Below are 23118 nucleotides of genomic sequence, written 5' to 3'. Positions count from 1 at the left end.
TGCGGTGGGAGGGCGGGCTGAGACCAGCGACATCCACCGCTTCCCCCCCTGTCTCTGCGGAAACGCGGCCATCTGCCAGGCCCCCCCGACATGAACTTGTGATTCAGGTTGAGGTTCGGGTTGCTTTGTTGAAAACCTGTTGGCAAATTTACTTTTGCTGGTACCGAAATAGAGAATGCAGCCGTCCTCGAACGGCGCAGAAAACACAAAGAGGAAGTACCAGAGAGAACCTGCATAACTGCTGGAAGACACGGCCGAAATGAGTCGGATGAAAGAGATTCGGATAGAAAGATAAACGCGCTCAACACAAATTCCATTTCAATAAATCGCTGGGGAATAAATATGTGCGAAATCTGCCTGTTATGAAGAACAGCAGCAGCTGAGGCAAAGCTGTGTTCTTTAGTGCTTGAAAATAATTATCCAGACAAGACTGAAGTGATCTCCTGACAAAGAGTATAATTAGCCCTCTGTTTACAGCTTCCTGCCAACACTGACGCTACGTTGGGACCTTCCACGTGTTTTGAAACGGGACAAAAAAAAAACAAGGCGACCAGATGGTAGTTACAGAGGCGGTGGAAACACCTGGAGGTTGGCCACTAACCTGGGAGAAGTATCAGTGAGACCTGTGCGCCTTTTGTGACATCACAGATGACCGATTTTGAAAGTGAGTTTTAGCACATTCTCTCTGAAAGTTGAAACAAAAGATGTCGAAGACTCTCCTCATTTTCAATGACAGGTCAGAAACAGACATTCGCTGCGTTTCCAAAATAAAAGCGTTATTTCTAAAAATTTCGACAAAGTGCAATTGCGATTTGCAGGTGTTTCCATTAACTTGTGTGAATTGCCGTATTTCTAAATTCTAAAATCTCATCCTGTGAGATTTTACAAGAATTAGGTTTTCTTTTGTTTGTTTAGCTGTGTTTAGCTGTGTGTGCTGTCAAAGAACGGTTGCTATATTTTTCTCTTTGATTTTCCATGATGCGTTTGCGATATACCTCTATATCGATTCGTCTGAAAAACCACCTCGTGAGAGCATCAAAACCTTTTAGCCATATATGAGAGGTTTTGCGAAGTTTAGGTGTTTCCATGACCCGTTTTTTTATTGCGATATTTCGTTTTTTGCGCAATTCTAGGGGTCATGGAAACGCAGAAAATGTTAAATGTAAACATAACACGGGACCTTTAAAATGCCGATTGATTTGAAGAAAATTTCCCATGAGGCTGCAGGTTTGGTGACAGCTGTCTGTCTAATCAATGAGACAGTTGCTAAGGTGGCGACGGGGTTGTTGAAAAAAAAAAAAGCAACGGGAACTCGTGAGCCTATTCATAACAGACGACTTGAGCCGCGGCTCTGGAATTAGCTATTTCTGTACACGTCAGATGGTAAGTGTGCGACGTACGGAGCAGGCGGACGCTCTTTTGTCGACGCGTCGAGGCCACTCGCGGCCACTACGGCCCGCTGCCAAGGAATGCCCCCCCTCTGCTCAGAGCCAGGACTCTGTCTTCGCATTAAACCGTTTCCTGATATACGATCGAGACCCCCGTTCTTTCCAGCCGGGGCCGAGCGAGGGAGGCGACGGAGGGCAGCGTCCTCTGGGGGATGCTGCCGGGGGGCGTGCGAGGCAGCGGCCTGCGTGCCGTCGGCCAGCCGCCCGAGAGGGAGGCACATGGTGCCAACAGCTGCCGCGGTGAAACGCTAACCCCTCTAAACGCTCCGGCCAGTAAACAACGCAGGGCCGAGCACATGCCAGTGAGGAGGGGTGCTGGTGGGGGGGGGAGGAGCGGCAAAGGGGGCGAAGGAAGGGGAATGAGGAGGCCCAGCTGACGGCGTGGAGAAAGGAGAATTGACCCCTGTGAAATGGCTTATTAAAGTGCGGCGGTGGTTACCATTCTGGGCGGTGGGTGGCGGTGGCGGTGGCGGTTGAGGGTGGTGGTGGTGTTGGGGGTCCTGCACGGGGGGGGGGGGGGACAAGACAGTGAGAGAAACCTAAAACCGCCTCTGGCAAAAGCTGAGCAGCGTGCAGCGACGCAAGCCACCACAGGTGGGCGGGAGGCGGCGGGCGGGAGGCGAGATCCATCCCACACTTTTATTATTATTAGATATCGTTATTTGCATAGACGGAACGCGCGGCGTGCGTGAGATACTCATGACGGGCGCGTTTATTTTCTGACCCCAGACACTCTGGCAGGCGGAGCTTTTTATAAATCACCTCGATAACCAAGTTGGGAGGGGGCAGGGGGGCTTTGAGGTTGGTATACATCCTTCATCCTAGTGTTGTAGTACTCAAGACCGGTCTTGGTCTCAAGACCGGTCTAAAGACCACTTTTTAAGGGTCTCAGTCTTGTCTCGGCCTCGGACTGGGTCTTTTTTTTTTTTTAAGTTTATTTTATTGACAAATGAGGTTCACCCCTAAACAGCCTGTTGCTGCAGCCTTCGCAGCCACCGACGATTCCCATGCTCCGGGGCCTTGGAGGGAGTGGCAGGAACAGATGTGACATCCACTCTCCCTCACCCGGCCCCGGCCCTCCTACTCGGCCCTCCGCCGCTCGGAAAACAATCCATCTTCCCCTTATAAAAACATTACACTCTGCGTCCGTCATCCCGTCTAACGAGCCTCCCCGCAATCAAGCGGGGGGGGAAACATAAAGTGATACCTCGTCGTCTCGTGCCGTCGTAATTGCATCCAGTCGTGACGTGGTTCTATCACATTAATTGAATGGCGGCGTTCCGGTCCGTTGTTTCTCTTCATTCTCACCGTTTAGCCACTGAAGTACCTGAAAACAGTAAAATGACAGACATGCCTATAAAAAAAGCTTAGTAAGGGACATGAAGAAGAAGAGCATGAGAATTTATCATTTATCTTTCAAGCGACTACGCCCCCATCTGGTTAAATTCTCACCAGGCCCGAGGGCAGGCAGGCGTGCCCTGTGTCTGCATAATGATTAAGGAGAGCGAGTTACAGCGCAGGGCGGCTTGTTCAGGCCGTGTAACGGATTAACTTCAGTGTTAGTTGTGTTTCTTAAGTGTTTTTCTTGAAATCATTATCATTAATTGAAGCCGTGGAATGTTTCTGCGTGTGAGAACACATTCGATACTATAGTAATTGATTGTTTTTCTATTTTACAGATTTATTTCAATTCAATATATCATTATCCTCAGAATCCTTTAATTTGTCTACCACTTGGAAATATGTAATTTAAAAAAAATTATATTTGTCATGAATTTAATTTCTTTTCTTTCCTTCTCATGACTATTGACATTGCAGTTTCTCACTGAAGGCATCAAAACTATGTACAAACACACTTGGAATTATATAGGGAACAATAAAAGTGGAAAAGAACTCTCACATGTTTTACATTTAAATTATTCAAAATAGCCACCTTTCATAAAAAGCATATTCAGAGTTATTTAACATGTTTTCATATATGCAACTATGCAGCATGTTTTCTTTGCTGCATAGTTGCATATATCTTGCTCATATGTTTGATGTCTTAAGTGTAGAAAGTTGCATGAGAAGGTGTGTCCAAACTTTTGACTGGTAGTGTATTTACATTATGACATCATCATTATTATTCAAAGTTAAGCTTAAACCTGGCTTACGACAGCTAAACCTCAAAGTTCTGTTTGCACAAGTAATTCAGTTCGCGGAAAAAATGGTGATCTTCCCCCGGTTTCATGTGAACACTACAGAAAGGGACGGGTTTCCCACGCAAGCAAGAAGACTGCTGAAAGCTGTGGATTTTTTTGTTTTTTTTTTGGGGTTGTTTTTTTTTTTTTTTACAAATGGTTGAGAAAGATTCCCCAGATACGTGATGCTGATGATACCAACCTAATCTCTGCATCCTGCGGTGTGAAACCAGGCCCACACCTGTCCGTGCAATCTCCTCTAGCGCCCTGTTGACCACGGCGGCGTGTGTCATGTGCACGGTGCGTGTGTTTGTATGTGAAGGAGACTGAGAGGGAAATAAAACAAAGAAGATGCTCCGCACACCCCATTGTTTGATTCCTAGCACCGCTGCTCAAGGAAACCGCCTGCTGGCCTCTAATCTGATCGCTCACACACACACACACACACACACACACACACACACACACACACACACACACACACACACACACACACCTGCCACATATGCTACGGCAGCATGCGGGCCTCTGCAGAGATGAACTCACTCTGGGGGCCATTGTTCGGAGACCCTGTGCCATCAACGGACTGCTGGGCTCCGGCCTTATCAGCCATTTTGACAGCGGTTTAACCAAACATAAGCCACCCGCCTGGCTTTCCTGTAAACAAGACTTTAACGACAAGGCCACGGAAGACAAACACAGTGGCGCATACACGGCGCACTGACAGGAAGTGGTTGCAGGCCAAAGATACCATTGATTAACCAGGCCTTGCTGTGACAAAGTGATCACAGCGCTTAGATATCCATTGTGCTAAAAGTTCAGCATTCAGTCATAACTCGGCCGTCTTTGCCGCTGCGTGACTTTGCTTTTCTCTTTTCATACACAGAAGCTTTTTCCAAACCAAGTGCCCCATACTTGGAAACAGCAGTTAAATACTTGATACAATTGAACAATACAAAGTCAACCCGCTTGTTTGGTTATTAGATGCGTCATGCGGACAGGCCTCGGAAATGTACACTGTTTACACTGCGCAGAGGGGAACTGGCTCAGAGGTTCGATGTGTAATGGCAAGGTCTGTTCTAACCTGCCCGCGGATGTGTAATCTCCTCACACACACACGCACACACACACACACACACGCACACACACTCACCGAGGTTTCGGCTAACAAGTCTGAGCAAAAGGTGGAAAATGAAGCGTGTTCACATGTAGGTTGACACGCTGCGGGAATTTAAGCGGCAGAAGGTCAGAGAAACTTCTGGCATCGTGTTCTGTGCTCACAGGTCGACAAGTGCCATGGTTCCTGTGCCCTGAGGACCGTGAGTTCAAGTATTCTTGTCCTGTTTTGCCCTTTGGAAATACTCGACCTCATTACGAATAATGACTTCACGAGTAGCGACCCTATGTCTTTGTAAACTGAAGCTTCTCTGATTGCTTGACGACATGCCAATTATTTTGGAGGTGCAATTTCATGATGTGCAAGACTGTAACGCGTCCTTTAACATGAACACCGAGCTAGACATCTGTCCCTGCGGAGCACGTCATGAATACAAACTGGTTGCTCATGTTATTCAAGAGGACAGCACAGCCACCAAAGGCTCTTCTAACACTGGTTTAAACCACACCTGAGGCTACTCTTCTTCAACTTACTCTTACCTATTCATCTCAGCTATATGCCCTTACTCTTCCACGAAATAAAAGCTACAAATGCCAACAGGGTAATCAAAAATGTAACATGAAAGAAAGGTATGAAATTTTTTTTTTTTTTTAATGTAAAATTGAAGAAAAGCAATGAGGAGTGTGAGGTAATCCTTCTTTCGAAGCCCCTCCCCTGCCAACTCTGCCAAATAAAAAGTGAGAGAGAATATGGCATGCATAATTTACCACTGCTTACCCCTAACTTCTGCATATTTCAGCTGATGTCACAGAATGGCCTGTAGCGCGATACATTATAAACTGGCCCTTCAACTGTACTGCTGACTCTGTAACAAGCAGATATAAGCGCATCAGTAGACATCATAAAGTTCCGCAGAGGCTGCTTCCTCGACAAATCAATTTAGTCTAAGTAAAGAAATCACGATGAGACAATTAATAGATTGCGGGTTACCTCCGCTACGAGTTTCAAGTCAATCGGATAGTTGAGTTATATGTTGACATAGTGCCCTCTGGTGGACAAAATCAATTAGCCAGCTGCTTTTCAGGAACTTGAGCACAATACGAGGGAGCCAGTCGACTTTTACCTTCCGCAAAATCATAGAATACTAAGGGTATATGTTTATTATTGCTTTATGTTGTTTATTATTTACTCTATTTTAATTTTTATACATCATATTTTCTTCCCCAGTGATTTGTTATAATGTTGTTTACATATATGTACACATATTTGCATATATAAATTGTAGTTTCCCTTCAGAACACATCATTTATCATGTGACAATCCGTGCGGGAACTTAAATGTTTAATGCATGGATGTTAGTGTGTTTTGCACATTGCATTGTAGTGTGTTTAAGTGAACAAAACGTGGATTTTGGCTCTGCTTCTACAAGATGTACAGTGTGACATCCTCCTCTCCTCAGTGCAAGCATCAGGGTCCCAAACTGGTTGGCCACAAGTTAATCCTTCTTGTAGCACTAGTCTACATCAGTCTCCACTGGAGAAGATCCACTCCCTCTGCCCCAGGCCTGCGACACTGACGCTCTTCCACCTGCTGTCTTATCCCATTGACAGTGTTCTACAAATCTCCGTAACCAAACTCCTCTGTTTGATTGTATTGTAAAAGATAAACAATGTATCAAAATGAAATGCAACAATTGTTGTGACAACGGTATGCAGCACTGAACTTGTAATTTCAATAAATGTAAAGATTTCAACATGAAATGGCAGGCATTTCTAACGTCTAATTATTGTAATGTTAATGTTGAAGACAGGACATCCGGGTTGACGCGATAGTTGCTTGGATACTTTATGCTTAATTTAAAAAAAAAAAAAAAAAAGATGGACGTATTTCCACTTTGCTCAAATGACCTTTAACAGGACCCGCCCTCTGATGACGCAACTGTTGTTTGGCCCGTGACGCTGCATGTACACGTAGCCCAGAAGGATGTGTTCATTGAAGATGGTGGCGGTGTGTCAGACTCGCTGCCCTGCACATTTGTAAGAATTTATTCCTATTTGTACACATTTCTGACATCGGGTAAGAGTCGGCGTAGGGTGTAACTTAACGTGTTAAGCTGTACACGTTTTAATGCGATTTCTGTTACTAGTACGAAACTGTTGATCCTGCACTTAGCACTGGCGACCTAGCCAGTGTCGCTAGCTTAGCACCAATGCTAACGTTAGCTGAGCGGACCCGGAGCCGATAAATGATCCTCGACGAGCGGCCAGTGACCTGTACCTGCTTGGTGTTTGCTAGTTGACAGCTTCGAAAATCGTGGGTGGTGAAAGGATCGTTTACTCCCGACCGGTGATAGCTCATAGTTTTACAGCGAAATTACGAATCTGGATGATTATTTTGCTGAGTACGGCGTTTGGGACGTGCATAGCAGGGTAACTTAGCGTTACCGTTAGCTGTTGATCCCTGAAATATTTCCTCATCGGTAACTCCATTTGTAAATTAACCAGATTGTGACAGGGGAAAAAAGCAACATCCGGACCGTGTAGAATCTAACCAACGTATAACAATCGCCAGGATTTATTTGGTGTGTGTTTTATTGTGCCAACTTTGTAATCTTATTTCCTATGGTTTGTTGCTGGAGGTTCATGTCGCTGATGCTAAACGTTAGCCTTGTGGAATAGGTTATTGTTTGTGGTGAATTATAAACCCGGATCGCATGAAATGTCTGTTGTTGCTTGTTTGGTCATCTTCTCACAGCTTGTTATCTAAGAGCATTTGTTTGTTTTGTTTTCCCCGCGTCGCCTTTCAGTAGTAAAAACGCTTGAGTCCCTTCCTTGTTAGCTTCACCAGTCCACTGACAGATGTAATTTCCAAGTGTATTTGATATATCTGCAAGATACAATCGGAACATTGCTAGTGATGATATGTTTCTCGTTCTTACGTGGCATCCGTTAAAATCAGGAACCAGTCTTAAAACAGACTAAATCGCACTGGGTTCTGACATTATGCTACCTATATCATGCTAACTGGGTTCTGATACTGTGTTTCCTATGTCCTGCTATCAGTTCCTAGTTAACTCTTGCTTTCTAACAATGGACTTAATCAACACGTTCTCAGAAAATGCGGTGTCTCAATCACCTTATTCACGGACTACCAGTCAGTTGTGTCTGAAAGCTACAAAATAAGGAAATCCCTTCAGATGAGGCCTGGTATACAGAAGTATTTAGTATTAAACAGTTGTACAGACGCATATTATGGACAAAATGCTGAACAATTTATTTGCTGTGACTTGATTTGTTTTTCTGTATGTTCTTTGTGGAGAGTAAAACAAACGCAGCTTTCTGTAATAATTGTTTTTATCTTGTGACACAAAATGCAACATAGTATTTATTACTAGCAACATTTCCATTGTTTAATATCATGACATTTTTCTTTCGACTGCTGCCCCTGACTGAAGTAGGATTTGCCACGTTGGATGTGCCATCTGTTTGCACAGGATCACCAACTTTTGGTCAAATAAAGGCGTGGTGCACATCATTAGTTGCATGTTTTTGTTTAACTATCCCTCCATGTTTCTTTACAGCTCAGACTGACTTCAGCCTCTTTAGTGACGTCGGACCTGCAAGCTCCTCAGTCATGCAGCCCCCTCCTCGGACTGGTCCTCCAGGAGCCTCTGGCCCTCCGCCCTCGGGACCCAATATGTTCCGAAGGACAAGGCCTCACAAGCATCCAGCTGCAGCTGCAGCCCCGATGCCACCAGTTACTCAACCCATGACAGACCCATTTGCCTTTGTGAGAGCACCCCCTCCTATGGCGGCAGGGGGTCTACCAACAGTACCCAACAATGGCCCTCCCCAAATGCAAGCCGCGCCTAACACCGCGTACTCCCAACCTGGCCCAGGGCTGGTTCCGCATTCACATCCACCAGAGGTTGTCCAGGGTGGTCTTCCGGGCCCCTCATCGTCATCATCATCAACATCATCTTTTCCTGCTTTGACTCTGTTCAGCCCCCATGGTACAGCATCCCCCAGCTTTGCCCCAGCACCCATTCCAGCAGGATATGCGTCCTACTCGCTGGGGGAGCAGGCTTATTTTAATTCGAAAGAACAGACGCCATCCACCGCCTCAGAGCCACCACACATGGCCTCAGGCCCAGTACCGTCTCAAACCGCTTCCAATCAGGAATTTTACGGACAGCCACCCCCTCAGCCTGTGCCCTTCCAGCCTTTACCCCCCCAAAACCCCTCCACCCCGTGGCCTTCCGACCACGGAAGCAGGCCTCCATCGGTTCAGAACTATTTTCAGCCTACTAATGACCCTCCGCAGCAATCTTTTAATTTACCTGCACAGAGCCAAATGTACCCCTCAGCCCAACAGTCCATGGTGCCGCCCCATCACCCCAATCCTACCACAACGCCACAACCTGGTCACCCTCAGGACCAAGCCCCTCCTCCTTTTCAGAATCCTGCCAGTTCTCAATGGCCTGATCCAAATGCGCCACAGCATCATAATTCCCATTTCCAAATGCAGGGCTACTTCACTCAGAGCTCTACGCCACAAGACTCGTGGTTCAACCAACCTCCGTCGGACTCGGGCTACCATCAAATGGGAACGAGCATGGACCACCCTCAGTCCAGGCCTGACTCGGCTAGCTCTCACCATCTGTCAAACACTGGGCCTGGGGCTAACTCTGCCCCTGTCCCGGTTCCGTACTCCCAGGAGTCTGGTACTCTCTCAATGTTCTTTAATGACAATGATGTAGAAAATGAAGAAACTCTGGCTGGAGAGAAAAACAAGGCAGTAAACGGTGGCCCTGGATCATTTCACCATCACAGCCATCCACAACCCTACACAGGCCATGGAGATGGCCCTCTGGATTATCAAGGACCCCCCTTGCAAGACCATTCACAAATACCATACATGAACGACGGCAACTGCTCAGCTCAGGGCGTAACCCTGAAGCCTCACAATTCCCACAATGAGCATGTCGAGAATTTGGAATGTGTCCCAAACTTGGAAGTTCTACCAAGTGAAACCCTTGGCGCTGCTGCTGCTGCTGCTGCTGCTGCTGTAGTAGACCAGTTTGAGACTGGCCCCAACTTGGAGACACCAGATTCCATTTCCAGACCAATGAGATCTGCAAGTGTGTCATCCAATTACAGCAATATGAGCCACGGCAGTGGGACGGCCTCTCGCCGGCATCAGGGAGTGATGGGTACTTTCATTCAGCAGGAGAGTCCACGCCTCACCGATGAAGCCCACTTGCCCTTGGCCACTGGCGGCTACTTTGAACAGATTGACACTTCCCCGGCTGGAGACGTGGCCGCGCAGCAGAGTTCCCTGGAGCAGACGTGGCCTTCCACACCGAGCCCTCCCAAACCAACTGGGGTCTTTCAGGCCAGTGCCAACAGTTCTTTTGAACCTGTGCGCTCACACGGAGTTGGGGTACGCCCTCCTGAAGTTGACCGGGCTAAGGTAGTAGCGGAAGGTGGAGCAGATTCCACTCCAGGAAACCTGGAGCAGCCGCCTGATAATATGGAAAATATCTATAGTTCTGGGCAACCCCTGTCCGCTGGGGTGGGAGTTGTCCCTCATCTGGCACATCCCGTCATTCACTCCCACTCTAGACCTTCATCCCGTGCTTTTGGGGCTAGCCGACCATGTGAGAGCCCTGCTACTACTTTGTGGGCACAGAATGACCCGACTAGCTTGGCTGCTAATATTCTCCTAGCCCCTGCTGCCCCAACTGTTCTTGCCCCTTTACGCGAGCCCAGTGCTGATGTCATCCAGCCTCCTGAGGACGGCCCACTGGACCTACAGCCTGCCCATAGATCCCAGCCCTCCTCACAACAACACTTGGAGAACCTCGAGAACCCACCTAAGGTGAGTGAGGCAGAGCCAGCCGACCCACAAGGCATCCAGGGGTATGCGTCTCTGCTTGTGCCCGACTCGCTCCAGCAGCCTGTTTTGATTGCCCCTCCAGTTTCCAGTTACAGTGTGATTACCCCCAGCACCTCTGCTCTGGAAAGCAGTCCGACTAGTGCCGCAGAATCTGCCTGTAATTTGTCAGCAAGACCAATCGCACAGGGGCTTGGTGCTGGTACTTCCAAGTCCGCTTCAGTCGCTTCAAGCCAGAATCCACTGTTTGCACCAGGGCCAATCAACTTCAGTCCTTCAGCCTCTCACCAGAACCCTCTAAATCTGACCCATGACAAAGCGGACGCAAAATCAGACCCAGCGGCTCCGTCACAGCCTCAGCAAGTTCGCCCTCCTCTCTCAAGAGGCCAGTCGCAGGGTGGTGACAACCACTCTTCTCTTCAAGTTAATCCTCAGGCCTCTCTTGTGACTACTGCTGCCTCCAATCAGCCGTCAAATTACGAACTCCTTGATTTTTCTATGCACCAATCACAAAACCAAATTCAGGCTTCCAGCCATCCTTCCCCTCTCCACGAATCGCAGCAGTCTGCTAATGGGTTTTACCTGCAGGTCACCAAAGATGCTCAGCAGGGCATAAAGGTGAAAGGAAATCCACCTGCACAGACGCCGGCCCTTTCGTCCAACATGCAGACAGCACCACCGACAGCTTCCCACGCAACTGCGAGCGCTCCGCCGCCAGCTGAGCCCAAGAAGACATCTGATCCCAGTGTCGCGGCACAGGGACCGAATGTCGTACCTGTTGTTCCAGTGAGTGGAGCACCAACCTCCCAGGGTCAGTACCCTGTTCCTGCGCATGGTCCTGCACCAGGAAGTGCTCCCCCTCCTTTCAATGCATACCCTCAAGGCCCCCAAGGTCCCGTACCTCCAGGAACTTCCCAGCCAGCTCCTACAGAGCCACCACGACCACCCTCGTCTGCTGGCAGCCATCACGGAAGCCAGCACGGCAGCCAGCACGGTAGCCAGCATGGCAGCCAGCATGGCCACGGGCCCTCTTATCCGCCTCCCGGACAGATGTATAGTGGCTATTATGGCTATTATGGAGAATACAATGACGGTAGAGCAGCTTATCCTCCGGGCCAGTACCCACCGTATCCTGGAGATCCGAGATATAAATATTACCAGGTATATTAAAGTTTACCTCTTGTTTTTTAGGTTTTTTTTCAGATGTGTGGGTTGGAAACTTCTGCTGTAATAGAAATTGTGTTTATTTCCTGTCCCTCAGGACGGTTTTTACAGGGGCAGAAACGATCCTTGGTATGGCAAGTATAAAGGACAGCCAGCAGCTTATCGAGATCCAAATTACACATATAGAGAGCCTCCACCAGAGCGACCCAGCTCCAGAGCTAGCCAGTACTCTGACAGACCTTCTTCCAGGTCAGTGAAAAAGCTTCAGTCCCCCCCTGTCCTTAGTATCGCTAATCTGCTCCGTTTTTAATACAGTTTCTTTCTGCAGTTTAAAGTCAAATATGCCCAAGAATCCTCCACGCATAACCTAGTTTGTATATTATGTGTATAATTAGTTTATCACTTGTTTTAATGGTAGTTTTCTTTCCTCCACAGGCAAGGCTATCCTGAAGATTACCAGAGAGCAAACCAAAGTGCCTACAGTGATCATTATGTAGATTACCCCAAGCCTTATGATTATTCAGGTATGAGCTACTCAGCCGAAAGCTACACTCACTAAAAACGTACAAGCCAGAATCATTGTAACCTCGCCGGGTTTTTTTGTTTTGTTTTTTTCCGTCTTTCCCACTCGCTGTCCATAACAGGATACAACTACGGACAGTATGACCCTCATTACAAGGCATACTATGATTCCTATTGGTCTAATCATGATGAGAGCTACAGAGGCAGAGACTACTACAATTCAACCGTCTATCCACCCAGGTATGTCTTTTAAAAAAGGTTTGCGCGTTACAATGTAAGATTGCGTGTGATCTAAGATTATGTGATCTATCTAGAACTAACTTCTACAACAATCTTCTGCCCACAGGACCGAGGACTACGACAATCAGTGGCAGTACTATCCCGGGTACGATACCAGCTTTGACGACGACTACCGGCGGCCCAGAGACGCGAGCGCGGACGATTTCGACCGGCGCAGCGTCCGCAGCGAGCACTCTGCACGCAGCGTTCAAAGCTCCCACAGCCACCACAGCAGACGAAGCAGCTTCAGCTCACAGTCACAGCAGGTCATTTATTGTTTGTTTGTTTGTTTTTTTGGAGCGTGTAGGATTTTTCTGAACAACTTCTCCAGTCAGCCCAGGTGTAAAAGCTCCCTCAATCTCGCTCCCGGCAAGAAATGAACATTTTTATCTTTTCAGCCCTTGAACTCTTATCACTCGCTCCTAAGTCCACAGCAAGAGTGTTGCGCTCAAACGTCCCCTTCATCGTCTCATTTCTGCTATTATCCACGCTTTGCTCCTGTCTCATGATCATTCTCGGGTCTCAGCTCTCCCATTCACTAGCATTTTAAGTATTTATGTCTCCCCGGGCATGATGGAAAAACAAAGAGTAAGATTCAGTCGGAAGCACGTATTTGAACACAATGATAACTTTGACGTAATGCATTGGCAGTATAAAGCTCAGGTCGAAGCTGTCGTGTTCATGTTGTCCTCTCATCTTGCAGAGCCAGGTATACAGGAACCAGCCTGACCCAGTGTCAGCGGCCTATGACACCACAGTGTCCACTTTGGCTGCTGAGTACTCGTACGGGCCGTACGCGCACCAGGCGGACGCTTCCCAGAACTACTACTCCATGTATCCCTCTGAGTACAACGCAGACAACACCTGGAGCGCTCCTGAGCAACGTAAGCTGAGTCCTTAGTTTTGGCTCTTTGCGAGTCATGTTGCCAGTACAACTGTATAATCTGGCTGTGCCCCCTTTCTCTCCCCCCTCCAGCTCCTCCTCGTCCTGCAACCCCAGAAAAGTTCACCGTGCCCCACCGCTGTGCCCGCTTCGGACCAGGCGGTCATCTCATCCAAGTTCTGCCCAATCTGCCTTCAGATGGACAGCCTGCTCTTGTGGACATCCACAGCATGGAGGTACATTTAGGGTTTTAGTTTTTTTTAATGTGAATTTATTGAGCGTTTATTTTTAAACAGTTTGCATGGCAGCTAACTCATGACAACTGAAGCCATGAAATCAGATTATTGCTGGAAAAAGAACCAGATTAAATTTAACTCACAGCAGCACAGAGACAAAAGCCTGAGTTGTTTTATTTACTCTGAAGTTTAACGTAAGAAACCTCATTGAAAAGATGCCCGTCTGGATGTGGTTTCCGTGTGTTTGTGTTAAACGGTCACCTGGTGAGTTTTATTGCCCAACATTACTAGACTTAATTTGAACTATTTCTCCATTGGCAGACGATCCTGCAGGACAGCCGAGATCAGACGGAACTCCGGGGCTTCCCCGGGCCTCTCGTCAAGTAAGTGCAAAAGGTTTTTGCTGATACATTTTTTTTAGTCAGTCATCACAAGACCATGAAAGCTGATATTGAAAAATGCTTCATCAGGGAGGAGACGCACAAGGTGGATGTGATAAAGTTCTCCCAGAGCAAAGCCCTGGAGTGTTCGCGAGACAACGACCTCTTGGACAGGGACTCTGCCTGTCTGCTCTGGGACTTCATTATGCTTCTCTGCAGACAGAACGGGGTAGGAGGATCGAAATTAGGCCCGTTGTGAGCATTGATTGTCTTGTGTGTTTGCCTGAACGCAACTTTGCTTGCTTTTCTTTAGACCGTGGTGGGGACGGACATTGCCGACCTCTTGTTGAAGGAGCACCGCTCCGTTTGGCTGCCAGGCAAAAGTCCCAATGAGGCAAACCTCATCGATTTTAACAACGAACCACTGGCACGGGCCGAGGAAGAGCCGGGCGCCGGACCACTGTCCCTCCTGTCGGACACGTTCATGACCGTCCCGGAGAACGTCGGCAAAGAGACGGAGCGCTTCAGGGAGCTGCTGCTGTTTGGCAGGAAGAAGGTCAGAAAATCAGTTTCAACGTACTGTATATCACGGAAACTGAGCCTGTAGTTTGTGCTTGGATATCGAACTCAAGAGCCTTGCATTCTTGTCTAATCAAACAGGATGCACTTGAAGCAGCTATGAAAGGAGGACTGTGGGGCCACGCCCTGCTCTTAGCCAGTAAAATGGACAACCGGACTCACGCACGTGTCATGATAAGGTAAAAAAGAAAAGAAAAAAATACCACGTGTGTGTATATAAATAAAGAAAATATATATAAATATATATTTTTGTGAGTGGACATCTAAATATGTTTTGATGCACTGCTGAATTGTTCTATATTTTCTTGTGCAGGTTTGCCAACAGTTTGCCCATCAATGATCCTCTTCAGACAGTGTACCAGCTGATGTCGGGAAGGATGCCTGCATCCGCCACTGTATGTACTGCCTGTGTATTCGCTTCCATTCCGTCTTGCTGCGTATTCGCCCTCCCTCAAGATGAATCTCTGTGTTGCCTCTCCAGTGCTGTGGAGAGGAGAAGTGGGGTGACTGGCGCCCTCACCTGGCCATGGTTTTGTCCAATCTCACACACAGCCAAGACCTGGATACCCGCACCATCAGCACCATGGGTGACACTCTTGGTATGCACCGGTCCTCTTTACCGCAAAGTTCATCTCGCCTTCCACGCTGTTTCTCAACAATTATTCTGTTTTGTGGCAGCATCCAAAGGGCTGATCGACGCCGCCCACTTTTGCTACTTGATGGCCCAGGTTGGTCTGGGAGTTTACACCAAGAAGAGCACCAAGATGGTTCTCATTGGCTCCAACCACAGGTCAGACACAGAGCCACAGGCAACAACACTGTTCGATGGTTGTGCGTCTCCCGTGTGACTGAATCCCTCCGTCCTCCTCGTTCCAGTTTGCCCTTCTCCCACTTTGCCACCAATGAAGCCATTCAGAGGACCGAGGCCTACGAGTACGCTCAGTCGCTGGGCTCCCAGCCGTGCTCGTTGCCCAACTTCCAGGTACAATGGATTTTAAGTCAAACAAATAAAACAAACAGCAGACGTGAGCTAAGGCCGTGTTTCTGCCACTTATCGTCTCTTTTCAGGTGTTCAAGTTGATCTATGCATGCCGATTGGCTGAAGCGGGACTGAGTGCGCAGGCCTTTCACTACTGTGAAGTGATCTCCAGGACTGTCCTCCAGCAGCCGGGTTACTATTCGCCTATTTTCATAAGCCAAATCATCCAGGTGGGAACCCCAGCTGTCTGTTAGTGACCATGTCTAATCAGTTATTTTGTTTTTTTACTAAATTATACTATCTCACTAATATTTTTTTTTTGTCAACAGATGTCAGAAAAGCTGCGATTCTTTGATCCGCAACTGAAGGAGAAGCCAGAAATTGAGCTGTTCAACGAGCCCGAATGGCTGATCCACCTCAGACAGTTGGATGGACAGATCAGGGTAAAGAAAACTGGAAATGTTTGTTTCTGTTTGCATATAATTTATTTATTCACGCAAAGCCTTTCTGTACAGCAGTGCATCTCTTTGCTTGTGGTTTTTAAAGGCGCAGTGTCACATTTATTTCCCTTCTGCTTTCCGTTAAGTTCAAATTGAAAACAATTTGTCTAAATGAAGCCGGAGACTCATTCCTTGGTGTTTTTAGACGGGGCAGATTAAATACAGCGAAGACAGAAGAACTCCGACCCAGTTCGAGTGCAGCACCCCAAGTTCAGACATGGATGAGTCCAGTCCATCTGAACCTTACAACATGCCTGTGGAGATGGACGGGCCCGCACCTGACAACCCGCTGATGAGCACCTTGCTGCCTGGGCCTCCTCCGCAGGGAGTGCAGCTCATGCCTCCAGGTGCGTCTTTGCACTGCCGAGCCTTCTTCTTTTTTTTTTAATACTTTACAATCGGATAACACCAAAAAAACCTCACTTGTATCTTTTCCCAGCTCCGACCTCCATCCTCCAAGATGGCATGCCGCCTCCTCAGATTCCTCACGAGGTGCCCCAGTTCTACCCGGTGCCCCCCAGTGGACCGCCGGGCCAGATCCCCATGTCCGGCTACCCCTCTCAGGATCCTGGTTTCGCACCTCCACCCTTCCAGCCCCAACCGGAACAGTTAGAAACGTACCCGGCGCCTCCGCAGCCGGGACCCCCGCCTCATCAGCCGGGCCAGATGTCGCCACACGTGCCCCCTCAGGTGCAGCATTCCCCCGTGCAGATGAATCCGCCTGTGTTCCACATGCCCCAGCACGTGCCCCAGCACATGCCCCCTTCCCCCGGCCACATGCCCCACATGGAGCACCTGCCCCGGTCCACGCCAGAGATGTCCTCCTCCCCACCGAGAAGCTCCTTCACGCCGCAGAAGGATTTCTACGACCAAATGGCTCACATGGTCAGTATTGTTACTGGGTAGGGTTTGCAGCACATATTAAAAAAACAAAATAAAAACTGTGTTTTTGTGTTGAGCTTGAGGTCATTTCTGTCACTGCAGGGCCCGGGGAGGAGGTCAAGGACAACATCGCAATCATCTCTCACTCACATGGTGTGTTTTTTTTGCAGCCTGTTAAATTATGCTTTCAGTGAGGTTTCCCAGTCTACAGCCACACTGGCTGCATTTCCATTACCCATAGAATTGCACAAAACCTAAATATCGCTAATGGAAACACTTACATTTTGAAAATATCTCTAAAACGGAGGAGGACAGAATATTTTTTACAAGTAATCAAAGAGAAAAATATAACAACCATTCCTGACAGAAAACGAACGTCAACAAACAAAAGCCAACGTAATTCTCGTCAATCGCGTGGGACGAGATTTTGCGAGATTTACGGCTCATGCGATTGACACCATTCAATGGAAACACCTGCAAATCGCAATTGTACTTTGTCGAAATTTTAGAAATATTGCTTTTATTATCTGAAAAAAATGTAATGGAAACACAGCTACTGCCATACCAAAACCAGCCTTCTGCTTTTTTAAAAAAATAAAAATAAAATGAAAATAAAGCCCTTCGTACAACATTGATATCAAGTTTTTTTTCTGGTCTACAGGCACCAGGTCGCCGCTCACGCACCACGTCCGAGTCGTCCACTCACTCGGGCGGAAGGGAGAGAAGCAACTCGGCCATCAAGCAGACCTCTCCTCCGCCTCCTTCAATTCCTGAACAGCCCCGCAAGGAAGAGCAGAAGAAAGAGAGGAGGGACTCCCCAAAGAAGGTTCGCACTCGCTCAGAAGCTCTGCGTTTCTCCTGTCCCATGTGCCAGTGATCTCAGGAGTTTAAAATTCCTTTGCTACAGAGCCGTGTTGGTGGCTGGATAAAAAACTGGCTGTGGAAAGGGAAGAATGAGGCTCACTTGCCAGCTGACGACAAACCATCTGTAAGTTCCTGGATTTTTTTTTTCTCTTAGAATTCTCTGCATTTGGTTCTCAGCTACTCAAGTATGAGTTTATGCCCTTCACTACAAGTGGTACCGGGACTGATGATGTTCGTATTTGTCAGATTGTGTGGGACGAGACGAAGCAGAAGTGGGTCGACTTGAACGAGCCGGAGGAGGAGGTCCGTAAGACAGTGTACAAGACAGAAGTGTCTCTCTGTGGCGGCAAAACTTTTGCAAATAAACATTTTTTGTTTTGTTCTACCAGAGCAAGCCCCTCGCACCTCCACCATCCGGCTTCCCCTCGATGCCTCAGATGCCGAGGCCCGGAGGCCCCGGCGGCCCGCCGGGTGGTGGCCCGCCTGTCAACATGTTCTCCAGGAAGGCGGGTGAGTCGACGGTGTTAAAGCCTCACAGACACAAGGGTTGCTCTGTTCCGTCCCGCTCTGATGCGTTTGCTTCTTACCAGGTCCGAGGAGCAGATACGTGGATGTCCTGAACCCAGGTGGTACCACTAAACCCGGCGGGTTGGCACCGCCCCCTGCAGACATCTTTGCACCTCTGGCCCCGATGGCCATGCCTGCAAATCTGTTTGTGCCTAGCTCAGGTGTGTGTCGTGAGTAAAAGCTTTTAAATCATGGGTTGACTTTGCATACATATGTAAAAAAAAATTAAAACAACAACAATTAATCAATTATCAATTCATTGTTCATTAAGAATTTAATTGATTAAATTAAATTTGTCGCAATTAATTGAACATTTTTTTACACTGAATAATGTGTTCCTTACACATTTTTCATTGTGAAATTTAGGTTCTCAGGAAAAAAAATCACCGCTGATCAATTAATCGTTAATCGGTTGATACGGTCAATCAACTAACAACAAGTGCATTATTAGACAATTTGCATCCTCAGTTTCAATATCTGAGGGAAGTAAATCCACCATCTCTGTTGCAGCGCCTGACGATCAGCAGCCTCTAGAGGGCAGCGAAGGAGGAAACCAGGAGCAGAACTCTCCCCACGCCAGTGCGGCTCCGCAGGTAACTCAGCTTCTATGGGAAAAACTAAATCCTACGTTGATGAATGAATGAATTTATGTTTTTCCCCTGTTGGGATGTAATGCATATTTTCAGATGTTCAATCCAACTTTGGTGCCACCTGCCCCGGAAGTCCCTGTAGTGCCTGATGGCTCACAGTCTGGAGAGGTGAGACCAGCCGTTCTCGTTTCGCGCTTCACTCGTTGCCATCGTGCCACCACTGAATTGTGCTCAAAAAACCTTAACCAGCCAGTGCAGTTTTGCCTGTATGTATTAATTGAAGTTAACATCAGAGATGGTCTGGTGGGGAGGGGAGGGGAGGGGGTAATGCATGCATGTCAGCAAGTCTTTGCCCATCTTCATGCTAAATTCACTGCTCTGATGAAATGAAATCTCCATTTGCTTTATAATTGAATTCTCTTTATCTCATGTTTCTAGTCATCAATTTTTTTTTTTTTTGATATTCTGAACTGTTGGATAATTTATACAACTCTAATCTTGTGCATGGGCAATAATTAACGTGTTTGTGGTTTTGTGTTTTTTGCTCTCTGCTCTTTGTTTGTTTTGTTTTTTTACCTCTTGCTGTCCGTAGCTGTCACGTTCTAGCTCAATGAGTTCTTTATCACGCGAAGTGAGTCAGCATTTAAACCAGGTACCTCTGGCTGGACCTTCAGCGGTCCACCCCCATCCACCACCTTCACCACCTCCCCCTATGGCTGTCCCCCACTCACCCACCCACCCACCCAGCTCGCCACATCACCAGTAGCACGCTTCGTCGTAGGGCTGCAACGATTAGTCGACGTAATCGATTGTAATCGCTGAAATTGATGCGTCGACGCGCCCTGTTGTTGTTGTTGTTGTTGTTGTAAATTGCTGAACGATAAAATCACACTCCAGCCGCTACGTGCTCATTTGTACCTGCAGTGCAGTACTGCACACTGAGGGTGGCAGTGTCGCTCGTTGTTTACAACCTGCAAAAAACAGAGAAGAACGGCTTCTCCTTCTTCTTCTTCTTCTTCTCTGAAAAGGCTCGAAAACTCCGACCCAAAGTTTCTTAAGTTTAGGAATATTTCATAGAAAATGAAGCAGCGAAACACGTTAGGTGCAAACTCTGTGAAGCTCACCTAGCATTCCATGCTAACACTACGGCGGCCCGCGAACACCGACACCCCGGAGTCGCTGACCGCCGAGACGAGTTCACAAATAACGTCGAGGAGAATCATTTTGTGGTTATTTAAAACAACAAATAAACAAAACGAAAAACTTATATGCTTATTTGTTAATTAATCATCAGCCTACGACGCAAAAACATACGTAACTTTTTTCGCACGTCGGAAAATCATGGAACAAGCTAGCTGAGCGAACGATAGTTCATTTAGGTAAATGCGCACTTTACGGCAGTAATTAGTGAATTATAGCCCCTGCCAATACTAGCTAGCGTTTACACTGATTTGTAACTCTTATCACTCATTAACTATGTTATTTAGGGCATATTTAATTCGATAGCTATTCAAGTTAAAATACATCTGTTTACGGTATTTAACTGCGATAAACATTGCATATGATCTTTAAATCGTGAATTAATATACCTATGATATTTTACGTTGAAAAATGTAACAGCTATGTCACAGATAAATGCTTTGTGTGTCATTATTTTAGATGTATTTTAAAAAAAAAAAAAAAAACGTATGTTGTCAGAGTCCATTATAACAGGTGTGAAGATTTAAGCAAGTTAGGCTTAACAAAAGTCCAAAATAGGTGGCAAAAATAAAGAAGATAATCGTGAATAATCCAAAAAAAATACTCAATAGATTAGTCGACAACAAAAATAATTGTTGCAGCCCTACTCCGCCGGTCGCCCCCCCCCCACCACCACTGCACAGTCTAACCCACGAGTGTCTGCATGCGGTCCTGCATGCCATCTCCAGCATCTTTTTCTAATTCAAGGAGAGACAATAAGTTAATGAGAATAATTTTTAAACCACATTCGACTTCATGTTTTGCGTTAGCCACAACACGACCCCAGGCCTTATTTATTTTGCAACAGATCCTCCGTCTTTGTAAGCGATGCCAGATTTAGAGATTCAAATGCGCGAGATGCTGGAGGCGGCTGCAGGACAATTAGTCTGCTTGCAACACGACAACACAGCTCTCAGTCACTAATCACTCAACCCGGTCTGCATGGCGACTAAAACCAGCAAAGCCCTGCCTCACTCGACTCATCAACCTCTTGTTGTGTGACGCTGTCCAATCACGTCGCGGCACCAGCAGTGCATCGACCCCCTTTATCGCTGCCCGTGACAGTAACGGTGTAACCTCCATGTGTTCCAGAATCATCCTGGCCAGGCAGCCCCGCCCACCGGAGGCGTCACCTTCTATAACCCTGCACAGTTTGCACAGGTAAGGATAAGACGAAGGAAAATAAAATTCTTTGGAGGTTTTCAAAATTCCTTTCCCCGCCCCTCACAGTGTTCTTTCTTTGCTCTCAGACAAGTGCGCCATCAGGTGGTGGACACCGCGCCGGCCGTCTGGGCGGTCAGCGGCAGTACCCGGTGTTGAAATGAAATGATCTCGGCGAGCGATTTGCTTAGAGACTTGTTGGATTCGCCCGCTCTGCCGAGTAAATGAAGCACATGGACATGCAGCTCTCGCTCTCTCTTTAAAGGACCCGTCTCTGTTTGCCTGCACGCCCTCACAAGATCATAATCAACAACAGCCTCCAGCCTGTCTGTCTCTGTCCAGCAGCTTCGACCGCCTCCGTCTTCACATCTTTACTTGTCAGCCGCCGCGTTTGAGAACTCCGATTTTTCAACTCACTTTAGCCCCGAAGGTCACATAAACACGAGTATCCCAGGCCCTGTTTTAGTTTTCCCTAAATGTGTGAAGTCCAAATGTCTATGGTTAACTATAATGTATATGATGACTGAGAGAGAAAATGGTGCTTTTGTTGTTTGGTTTTTTTTGGATCATGTGAGAATGAATCACGCCTGTATGTTTGATGTCTTTCAGTCACCCTCCAGTTAAGAGCAGACATGGTTTGACACGGGGAAAGTGACTCCAGGCCTCGAGCCGAGACCTGGAGGAGAGAACGTTTTTTTTTTTGGGTGCTGCTCATTACAGATATTTATTCGAATGTCCTTCCAGCCCATGAACGACTCCTGACTGAAAAGACGTGTCCGGGGTGGCGTTTTTCGTCCAAAGTCAGGTTCTGGTTTTACCTCCATCAGTCTGACGGCATCTACTGTAAAGACGACGTTGAGCGGCCAGAGCTGCATTTTAAATGTTGCTAGAATATGAATCTATCCAAATATTTGTATATCAGATTGATTGTATTTATGAACTGTAGGCATAAACGTGTGTGTGTGTGAGTGTGAGTGGAGAGCAACTAATTTCCTTCCTGGTTAGCTTTGAAGAGATGCATTTATAACTCACAAGACGTCGATTCATATTATCATTTGTATTGACTGCTTCTACAGACGAATAAAACCTAAAGATGAGAAAATAAAATGATAAAATGGGAGCTTCTCGCCTTTCCCCGTAATCGTGATTCACTTCTAGGATTTCAAAATTGAGCCCCGGTGTTTCTGATTTTGTAGACGGGCAGATTATGATCAAAGGGTCCTTTGCTGTTTCAGAAGAGAAATTACCCCCCACCCCCCACCAAAAAAATAAATAAATACCGAAGTGTTTTAGCATTTCTTCTGTAAAATTCTTGAAATGAAATGGTAAATACGACAAATGTAAACTAAAAGTAATAAAGTTATTTTCTGCGCTCCGTAGCACTAACAAAAGATCTCTGTTGTCTTTGTTTATGAAAGAATTTAGGGGTTAGAAAAAACTAACTTTACCTTTTTTTTTTAACCAACATTTAAAGTTAGTTAACTGGGGTGTGAGGAAAGTGACAATTTTGAATTTAGATATCGTGTAAAAAGCTTGATATAGAAACAATATATTCATGGAGATGTTATAAAAGTACACAATGTTGGAAGGAATTGCAGCTTGTAAAATTACACATTTTTCTCTAGTAGTGAAAAGCCCCTTATTATATTATAG

At 46.9% G+C, this 23118-nt stretch overlaps 1 protein-coding gene across 6 annotated transcripts; it reads left to right on the top strand.

The window, feature by feature from the left end:
* Nucleotides 1-6694: 6694 nt before the first annotated feature.
* sec16a (SEC16 homolog A, endoplasmic reticulum export factor) lies at nt 6695-22720 on the top strand. 6 transcript variants are annotated; one of them, XM_076013853.1, is made up of 32 exons: nt 6695-6781; nt 8326-10625; nt 11229-11801; nt 11902-12053; nt 12240-12328; nt 12449-12566; nt 12673-12871; nt 13309-13489; nt 13582-13724; nt 14046-14107; nt 14195-14333; nt 14418-14660; nt 14765-14862; nt 14997-15078; nt 15165-15282; nt 15362-15473; nt 15560-15665; nt 15752-15892; nt 15992-16105; nt 16308-16509; nt 16602-17047; nt 17147-17197; nt 17706-17870; nt 17952-18032; nt 18155-18211; nt 18298-18418; nt 18499-18645; nt 18986-19068; nt 19162-19233; nt 19658-19717; nt 21397-21465; nt 21555-22720. In XM_076013853.1, the coding sequence occupies exons 2-32, from the start codon at nt 8379-8381 to the stop codon at nt 21627-21629; spliced, it is 6546 nt and encodes a 2181-aa protein (XP_075869968.1). In that variant the 5' UTR covers nt 6695-6781; nt 8326-8378; the 3' UTR covers nt 21630-22720. The 6 variants fall into 6 exon arrangements, with proteins under 6 accessions (XP_075869968.1, XP_075869965.1, XP_075869966.1 ...); XM_076013850.1 differs by having other exon boundaries at nt 8326-11801; nt 18499-18636; XM_076013851.1 differs by having other exon boundaries at nt 8326-11801; nt 19658-19696.
* The last annotated feature ends 398 nt before the right edge of the window (nt 22721-23118 follow it).

This window comes from Nelusetta ayraudi, unplaced genomic scaffold, assembly GCF_046127955.1.
Source record: "Nelusetta ayraudi isolate G7.1 ecotype Tasmania unplaced genomic scaffold, CSIRO-AGI_Nayr_v1 ptg000160l, whole genome shotgun sequence".
NCBI classification, from domain to species: domain Eukaryota; kingdom Metazoa; phylum Chordata; class Actinopteri; order Tetraodontiformes; family Monacanthidae; genus Nelusetta; species Nelusetta ayraudi.
Note: the sequence above shows the minus strand (reverse complement) of the source record. Positions and strands in the feature narration are given on the sequence as shown.

Excerpts from the sequence above, each read along its gene's own strand:
- sec16a (XM_076013848.1), top strand. The coding sequence starts at position 8,379 with ATGCAGCCCCCTCCTCGGACTGGTCCTCCAGGAGCCTCTGGCCCTCCG. Across the intron at positions 11,802-11,901 it reads CGAGATATAAATATTACCAG|GACGGTTTTTACAGGGGCAG; the intron begins GTATATTAAAGT and ends CCTGTCCCTCAG. Across the intron at positions 17,048-17,146 it reads ACGACCAAATGGCTCACATG|GGCCCGGGGAGGAGGTCAAG; the intron begins GTCAGTATTGTT and ends CTGTCACTGCAG.